Source organism: Sinocyclocheilus rhinocerous, unplaced genomic scaffold, assembly GCF_001515625.1.
Source record: "Sinocyclocheilus rhinocerous isolate Xijiao unplaced genomic scaffold, SAMN03320098_v1.1 scaffold1234, whole genome shotgun sequence".
Lineage (NCBI taxonomy): Eukaryota > Metazoa > Chordata > Actinopteri > Cypriniformes > Cyprinidae > Sinocyclocheilus > Sinocyclocheilus rhinocerous.
In genome coordinates this window covers 1,635,160-1,644,688 of record NW_015656153.1, presented here as the reverse complement: position 1 = coordinate 1,644,688, position 9,529 = coordinate 1,635,160, and the positions used below count along the sequence as shown (strand labels likewise).

Below are 9,529 nucleotides of genomic sequence, written 5' to 3'. Positions count from 1 at the left end.
CAAACGAGAAGGGTAGGAACCAAATTGCTGACATGGAGAAAACCAAAATTCGCAATTTAAGAAATGAAATGCTTTCTCAATGTCATCCCGCAGTACATAATATAAGCCTAATTTAAATTGTTTGACAAAGCGATATTTTCAAGAACTTTTAAAGAAGCATTTTAAAACAAAATTTGACAATGCAGATAACGTAAACGTATTTACAGTATATCCGTTTTGTTTAGATTCATTATGGAATGACGTAATTGTACGTTGTTTCACTGAGACCGAAATTCTCCGTTAAAGCAGCACTTTGTAACTTTTGGCGCTCTAGCGGTTAATAAACAGAACTGCACACATCCCGCGGAAGAACATTCCAACCGGAGCTACTTCTCTGAGTTTATGTCTATGGCGATTTACGCAGGTATGTGTTACTCCGCGGCGGTGACGACCAGACTAGGCTACAATAGTCCAAATATAAGTACGTATTATAAGTGTACCGTAGTGATTCGGAATAAGACAAAAACACGGTTTGGAATATGAATTCATGATGTACTCGCTCATTATATACATTTCGCAAATTTTGAACACAGAAAAAGTTACATAGTGCTGCTTTAAATTAGCTCAGCAGACAGTGGGAAGTCAGGCTTGTACATTTACGCCACCTAGTGGTCAGCCATGAAATAACATAGTATTCTGTTTTAATACAGGCCAAATAGCAATTATAGAAGCTCACGAGGGTATGGGGCAAAAATGCCACAGAAAGTAACCTTAAAAAAAAATCCCTGCAGTGAATCCCTGGTTTTTAAATCTGTTATCTAATATTTTATATATTTCAGAATATTTTATTCTACGCATTTGACAAATTGAGAAAACGAGTCATGTTTAAAAATGCTCTTTTGCTCCTTAATTAAAAAAAAGTTATTGGCGTTGATTACAACCATAAAAATGATACTTAGGAGGACTGGTTGTTGTCAGCTAGGATGGGTCTAAATAATAATTACTTTTAAAAAATCTACATTGTTTATTTCCAATGCAAAGGTTATCAGATTTTCCTAAATACTTAATGTCATTAATCAGGTGTAAATTATTGTTTAGACCTCTTACATATAATCTCTTATTAAACCTAAACCTAATTAAATGATTGTTTTTGTCGTTGTTGTTTTGTTTTAGCAGTATCTCAAGATAATAAAGCTAATTTTTGTCCAATAGGAAATAGATATTACAGGTATTATTGACCTGTTATAAAACATCAGAGAAAAAAAATGGTATGGTATTAGTTTGTGAAAAAAAAGTTATAAATTGATACTTTTTCTAGCAAGACATTTGCTTAACTGCACAAGGGAAGTTTCAGTTCCCCCGAGGTCAAAAATAAATAAATAAACAAATAAAGTACTTCAACTTGACACATCCATAAAAACAGAATCCAGAATATTTTCCAACAATTTTATATTGATATATTTATACACATATTACACATTCAAACAATACTTGTGCAAAAACCATCCCTACCATGAAAACTGATCTGGATTATTGTATGCGTCTCTGGCAGCATGGCTGGACGCATAAAGGCGTTATTTTAGATTGTTTTAAAAAATAAAATACAAAACACAAAAGGACAATAGATTCTGATGCATAGCATCTATTAAGTAGAACATTAAAAAAAATAATGTGTCAAAGTGGTAAACGCAGAGAAGGTTAAGTCATGTAACAATAGGTTTTACATGCATAAAAACTGAGGTTTTGCTTTTTGACAATGGAACCCTTGCAGGGTCACTGTTTAGTGCCGATGTAGTCCTTCATGAATGCTCCAAAGTCAGGTCCTTTATATCTACTACACAGAAACACGTCCACCCCTGCGCACACAAACAAGACTTTCTAATCCCAAAACTCCTCTCCACATCAACTGTCCATCAACAAACCACTACAACACAACAGATGTCAGTTCCATATTTGCATATTGTACAAAACCACCAATACAAAGCTTGTCAGGTTACCAAACATGAAGGGTTACCTTCCAGACTTAACAACCAATATGAGAGATGACCATTAGCCCCAAACGCATTCATACTCATTGAAGGCTAACATGACGATGAGTGTAAACAGCTTCCTTTTACTTTGGGCTTGATGTTAGTCAACCAACACATCATCTAGGCATCATTTCGCCTAGTCTTGTAGATTCAGAGACATTAACATTCTTTGGGTTGATTAGAGTTGACGTATTACTCGTGACTGCATTTTAGATGTGGCTGACATGGGAGATTCATCTACTCAAACCTCGTCCAAAAGGCAGTAACTATCTAGCCCAGCAAGGCACGGTTGTTTCCCGAAGAGCGCACCATCTCTCGAGCACAAGCTGACGGCTCGGACTGTTATAAACCCAAACTCAGCCCTGCTCTTGGAAGTCTTGGCTGGGAGGGCTGTGTGACTTGATATTATCTAGACCCAGTGAAGTTGATTTCAAGGGTCCGGGAGGTCGGAGGTGTCTACAGTCACCTTAATGAAGATGGTGTCGTCTTTGATGCAGGTTCCGTTCTCTAGGACAGTTTGAGCCACAAAGAGTGGACAGCCCGAGGCGATGTTCATTTCACCAGTGGGCCGGCGAAAGCTACTGCTATTTGGGTCCGGTTTGAAGGCATCGCCTAAGTGTTTCCTTGCCGGCCCCTGGTCCATTAGCATTAATGTTACTTTCTGTTTGAACGGCCACGGCAGCAAGGCATCGTATTCCCCACGCATGACCACGAAGAACAGCGAGAGATGTGTGCCTTTACCCATTCCGTCCCCATTCAGATAGACGCGGGCACACATCTTGTAGCCGAAATAGCCCGTGTAGAAGGGCTGGCTGTAGAGCGAGAGGGTTTTTGAGGCCACGGCTTCCTGTTTCCGTCTTTTGTAGTCACGGATCTTCCAAATGAGCGTACCGTTGAAGCTGGCCGTCTCTAGCACCTGCAGCTTCAGGTCCATCTCCGCCAGGCGGATGTCATGGACACTCATCATGTCATCGTGACGTGAGAGCTGCTGCTCTAAGGAGCCTGGTGACAGTATTGAAATGTGTTAAAAACAATGTTGTGAACACAAATAAGTAGGCTACTTGGTATAATGTATAATTGAGGTGTATATGAAATTTTCTTACCCAGCGTGTGAGAACCAGAACTGGAACCAACACGACCCGAATCGAGAGAAGATACAATTGAACGCATGTTCTCCACGGACCCTCTCAGAGCCTCCACCTCCTCCCTCATAGCTCGCAGTGGACGAAGCTCCCGCAGCTCCATCTCGACCTCAAGCAGTTTCTCTGAGTGAGTGCTCATCAGCATCTACATACATAAACACACACACAAACATATAGAGAACTGCTTGCTTAAAGGTGTTTTAATCACAGATTCTAATATTTCATAGCTGGGTCCAAGAGTTTTTAAAATCAAAGTTTTAAGGTTTGGGGGGGGGGGGGGGGGTTAAAATTGAGATTTAAAGTCATAAATCTTAATGCAATTATTTTAAACATGAAAATACATCAATAATAATGTAACTACAATGTATACATTTTAAATAAATTGTATAGTACATATTTTACCCCTCAAAAGATTTTGTTGGTGTTGTTTTTTAAAGTCTATTTTGCTCAGTAAGGCTCTATTTATTTGATTAAAAATACAGAAAAACAGTAATATTGTAAATTGTTATTATAGTTTTAAAAAATTATATTTTAATATATTTCAAGATGTAATTTATTCATGTGATTGCAAAGCTGAATTGTCAACAGCCATTACTCCAGTCTTCAATGTCACATGATCCTTCAGAAATCATTATGCTGATTTTAGTAAGAAACATAATTTTGTGAAAACGTGACACATTTTTTAGCATTATTTGAAAGTTCAAAAGAACATAATGTATGTAACATGCTAAATGTTTTTGCTGTCACTTTTAATCAATTTAATGCATCCTTGCTGAATAAAAGTATTAATTTCTGAAAAATTTATACTTAATATACCAAAACCCAAATTTTGTCTGGTAGTGTATATTTTTGTCATTTATTCTTTGAATAACAGGAATTTATTTTGCATTGAGGATTTACATAGTCACTGTCATCAAATAACAAACAGGTAAACATGAAACAACATAGTCTACGATCACTGTTTATAAAAAAAAAAAAACAATAATAGAAAAAATGGAAATTTATGAAAATTACATTTACTGTATCATCATAAGAATTTGAGTAAAAAGTTGAACTGAAAAATGTACATGAATTTCAGAATTTTTAGTATTTGGTATGTCCCCGTTTTGCTGGTCATTTAAAAAAATGTTCCAAAGAGGATCTTCAAAGGAAATAGGAAATCTAATAACCTTTTATACAAAGGTTAAAGGGACCTATCCCTTTAAGGGAACTATCCCTTTAATTTGTATAAAACATGGTAAATGTCACACATTAACTAATTTGAATATTGACAGAAATCTTTTGACAGGAAATTGACACAAATGATAAGTGTTTCTTATTTACAGTATAATGTTTTTTTCTTTTTATTGTTCAAAATCCAAAAGCTTTAATTATTACCAGGTTTAAATTAGATCTCAGGCTTTGAGCCCACTGTAGAGGGCATGTAACAAAGCAAAGGCATTAAAACTTAAAAGCATGTCAGACTGAAATATTGTGCAGTACAGCAGACTTACGTCACTTTATACAAATTAGAAGTTATTTTTAGCTTCACCAAATGACTCAAAAGAAAATAAAACCACTACTTGGTGACGGCTCTCACCTGCATGCTGACTAGCTTCTGCTCCAGCTGCCTGTTCTTTTCTCTCATCTCCTCATACTGAGTCTCAACCTCTGCAAGACGACTGCTGAGGCTGGGCAGAACTTTATAACGCTCCATCAGCTCGCTCTTAACATCCTCTACCTACACACACAGATTAATCAGTGTACATGTTTAATCTGACTACATGCATGGTGGAAATATGAACAGGAAAAGCATATTCATTTTCACACCGGAAACACCAGTTTCTTGTTTCTGATATGTTAAATATAAATGTTCATAAATGTCTACCTTGGCCTCTAATGTGGTGTTTCTGACTGCCATCATTCTCAGGTGCTCAGACGCAAAACTGGACTCATGTTCCCTCATCTCTTGATTCAGCCCCTTTAAAATAATTAGAATTTTAATCAACATGGAAGTACTACTGCAATGTTAGTACATTTCAAATGTCCTTTAAATCAATGTCTGCTCAAGAATATCACCTTAAAGGAGCATCCGTAGCGAATAAAGGAGCAGGTCACTTGGGCCTTTGGACAGTCATGCTGATGACTGGACAGCTATAGGAGACACATTCATCTCATAAATACATCACAATCTGCCTTTATCATTCACTTACAATTGAAATCACTGTTCATGCGTTTAAAAGCAAAACACACACGTTAGTAAATCAAAAGTGATGCTCAATGCACTCCAAGCCTACCTCACTTCTTAGAATGGAAGAAAACGAGCAGTGATTAGGGCATGCTACAGGAAATGCAGGACAGACTGTATCTTTGTGTTTCTGTAAAGAGAGAAGACGGTTAGACTGAAATGCACTAAAACATATTGCATACTGACACACTTTCATGGTTCAAGACGCTCATGGTTAAAACAAAACTGTTAGTGTGTGGAGTACTAATGACAGGATCAACCAAGTGGAAAAACAGAAAGCATTCTTGAAGTGAAAACATACATCGATCATTCTCTAAATGACAGTCAACTTAATGGGAGATTCCCTCAAGTTCCTTGTACAAATGTGAAACTCAAAGGTCATGGGACATTAATGGCAGAACACAAGGGGAATACTTCTCATAGAGGAACTGAGATGTCCACTAATTCCAATCAAGGAAAAAAAAACTCAATGATAACTGAAAAAAGATCTCATGAATTTCTAAGTACTTTCCATTAGATTTCAGGTCCTTTTTATGGGAACTGGGGGGTTTTGGGTAATGCGTGTTACCTGTAACTCGGTGAGGGCCATCTTGTGATTGCAGAATTCACAGGTGATCTCTCTGTGTTTGCATTTGCGGCTCAAGTGCTCAGACATGTCTTTCCTCATCATCTTCTCCTTACACTTTCCCAAGGGGCATGGCACCTCGAAGTACGGACAAACTTCCAAGTGGTCCTGTTCAAATGAGAGAGACAAATCTGAATTTTGTGACCTAACTTTACCAAAAAAATCCCTTCTTAAACATAACACACACAGCATGTAATCTATCAATAAAACTACATTAGTCCATTCTCACACTTATAAAATGATATGCGAGTCAGTTTTAAGTCTAGGCTCACATTTCTCTGCGCTCGAGGCAGGTTCTATTTGGGAGGAATTTACCATATGATATGTAGACTATTGTGCCTAAGAATCATATGACTTACCATGACCTGCTGTAAACTCATTTGTTCTTTACATCCATTTTTCTCACTTCGGCAGTAGATCTTCAGAGCCATAATTTCCCTATTGCAGCACACATCCCGGAATATCTAACGTCATAAGAAAGAAAAAATAATCCGTTACATGGCCTGTATAACAGAGATTTGTTGTGTGCCTGTTATATGGCCCACATTACTTTCACTTGGAGCTGTGAGAGTGAGATTTAATATGTAACGGAGTGGGTGTGTCCTTGTAGGTTTTGGCTTCACTTTCTTACCTTATCTTCAAAGAGTGGTTCTACATCAGCTGGACAAACTGGGTTAGGCTTACTGAAAAAAAGTGGGATCCAACTGTAAGTAAATTGTATTCGTAGTTCAAATGACCTACATTTAGAAATAAAAATAACGGGAATACCCCAAGTTTATTTTGCAATGCTATTTAGATCAGTGGTTCTCAACCTTTTTGACTTCTAGGCCCCAGCATCGTCCACAACAATATTCAAAGGCCCTATGACTTTTCCATTTGTTTGTGATTTACTGAATAAGGATTAAGAATAAGAATAAAAAAAAAATGTTTTACTCACAATTCCAACTCAATAAAATAGTTTAAAGTTGGGCATAACTAGAAAAATTTATATTCATTATAAAAATGCACAAAGTTTTATAATTTTATTTATTTACATGACTTTTCCAGGTCTAGAAATCACACTTTAAAAATTAGGCTAATTTCTAGCTTTTTTAGCTTACATTCTTTCATTTTCGGAACACAAATGAAGATGTTTTTGATGAAATCCGAGAGACCCTGCATAGACAGCAATGTAACTGAAATGTTCCCAGACCCAGAAATGTAGTAATAACATCGGTAAAACAGTCCATGTGACATCAGTGGTTCAACCGTAATTTTACGAAGCTACGAGAATACTTTTGTGTGCAAAGAAAACAAAAATAATGACTTTATTCAACAATTCTTCTCCTCCTAATCATGTCTTTCGCCATTATCGAGAGTACCTCTGCACGTAAACAACGCATGCGCGTGATTCTGCTGACGTAGAACACGTGGTACTCTCCATAATGCCGGAATACGTGATTTGAAGGAGAAGAATTGTTAAAGTCATTATCTTTGTTTTCTTTGCGCACAAAAGTATTCTCGTAGCTTCGTAAAATTATAGTTGAACCACTGATGTCACATGGACTGTTTTATCTTAATTTGAAAATATCTTAATTTGTGTTCCGAAGATGAACAAAGGTCTTACAGGTTTGGAATGACAAGAGGGTGAGTAATTAATGACAGAATTTTCATTTTTTGGTGAACTATCCCATTAATGTTTGTTTTGTCTAACTTTAACATTTTTAAGCCATCTTAAGGTCTTGGAAGTTTGCTAGTTGAGAACCCCTGATTTCAATCACAGGGTTTCTACAGACATGAACAAGTTAAATTTAAGACTTATTATTAATTAATAAATTATTATTAATTAATAAATGATATATATATATATATATATATTTATTTATTACAAAAGTACCACATCACCAAGATTTTTGGTGGTGTAAACAATTTATTCTGAAGCAATATTTTCATCAGTGTTCTATCAGCTTTTACATACTTAAATCTGCATATTTTTTATTTACCTTTACAAAGGTCTATTTTTACAAATGCATAAATAATGTTTTGATATATTAAACATAAAACGTTAAATATTGATATTTGAAATTATTTAAATAATAAAAAGGAACTTTAAATTTTTAAACTTTAGAAATCAATATTTGAGCAAGTACATAACCAGCCAGTGTTCGAAACAATCGCCTTACTTTAGCCCGATTCACAACGGTCAGCGTATAATAATGTTTTCTAATTTGAGGGGTACGGTAGGTTTTCGCGGGAAATTCGAGCATTGCACTGCGTCATTACGTCACGTCTGTAAACATAAAGAAGTTGTCCCGGCTACTAGGCTATCGCATGTGAGGATCCTGCAGGTGGCGGATCGTTTAACGCAATGCTGATGTTGTTAACATTAACAATTTGAGAATAAAGTATAACAATAACAGGGCTCTACGCTTACTTTTCTTTTTAGGAGCACGGTCAAAAATTTAGGAGCACTCTAATCAGTAATAAAAAAATTCTTATAAAAAAATTAACCTTCCCATTAAGAGGTGAGTTCATCGCAATCTCACAAAACTCCATTATAATCGACGAAGCTCCCTACACTGCACAAATAATCTCTTATTTACACCCTGTCAACACTTTGTTATAATAAAGGCAAAACTTACGGACTGCAGCTTTAACTATATCATGTTATGAATAAACTAAACATTTTGAGTTTATACCTCAGTGTGTTTCTTCTGAGTTTCTTTATGTGTGCTGTTACGCTCATTTGTTCTGAAGTCTCTCACAAAGAGACAAACAGAGTGAGCCTCAACAGCGAGACCTTGATACCAGAAATACACTATCCATTATCAATCGCCGTTTACATTGAATGTAGGCTAATACAATTAGAAGAATCATTCTCGCGTTTCGATGCTTGGCTGGTTATTTATTTATTTATTTATTCATTCATTGTCACTTATGTTTTAATCAGGCTATTTGTCCGGTCGGGCAAGTAAAAAAAAAACATTTTAAACTAGCTAGAAGGCTGATCAGCTGTAGCTCGACCTATATTATTATTATTATTATTACTGAGAACATTAAGAAGGTAGTTCGACTTGTATTCTGCTACTGCGATTCTCTCTGATGATGCAGTAACTACCGCGGGGGAGAAATCTTTGGCCTGTCCAATGATTGTAAACAGTCATTAGGCCCATCAGACTTGAGATATTTTAGCGGTAATGTGACCAAAAATATTTAAGACCCATCGAATCTGAATTTTCGATGACTTTCTGACTTTTTAAAGGCCTTTTATTAGGAAAACGTTATTTAAGACTTTTTAAAGGGTTAGTTCACCCAAAAATGAAAATTAGGCTGCGTTTTACTCACCCCCGAGGCATCCTAGGTGTATATGACTTTCTTCTTTCAGACGAATCCAGTCGGAGTTATATAAAAAATTGTCTTTGATCTTTCAAGCCGTTTAATGCCACTCAGTGGATGTTGCATTGCTTCAGTCCAAAAGAACTTAAATAAAAATCACCTATCCATAAAAAAAGTGTCTCACACGGCTCCGGGGGGTGAACAAAGACCT

At 36.2% G+C, this 9,529-nt stretch overlaps 1 protein-coding gene across 1 annotated transcript in view; it reads right to left on the bottom strand.

The window, feature by feature from the left end:
* Positions 1-1,439: 1,439 nt before the first annotated feature.
* LOC107719479 (TNF receptor-associated factor 3-like) overlaps positions 1,440-9,529 on the bottom strand; it is a 17,889-nt gene continuing 9,799 nt past the window's right edge. The window contains exons 3-11 of the mRNA XM_016526896.1: positions 6,635-6,686; positions 6,363-6,467; positions 5,947-6,111; positions 5,428-5,508; positions 5,210-5,284; positions 5,019-5,111; positions 4,731-4,871; positions 3,113-3,296; positions 1,440-3,011 (exon numbers count right to left, since the gene is read on the bottom strand). Coding sequence (XP_016382382.1) covers positions 2,440-3,011; positions 3,113-3,296; positions 4,731-4,871; positions 5,019-5,111; positions 5,210-5,284; positions 5,428-5,508; positions 5,947-6,111; positions 6,363-6,467; positions 6,635-6,686 — 1,468 coding nt within the window. The 3' untranslated portion in view covers positions 1,440-2,439. The remainder of the gene's footprint in view (positions 3,012-3,112; positions 3,297-4,730; positions 4,872-5,018; positions 5,112-5,209; positions 5,285-5,427; positions 5,509-5,946; positions 6,112-6,362; positions 6,468-6,634; positions 6,687-9,529) is intronic.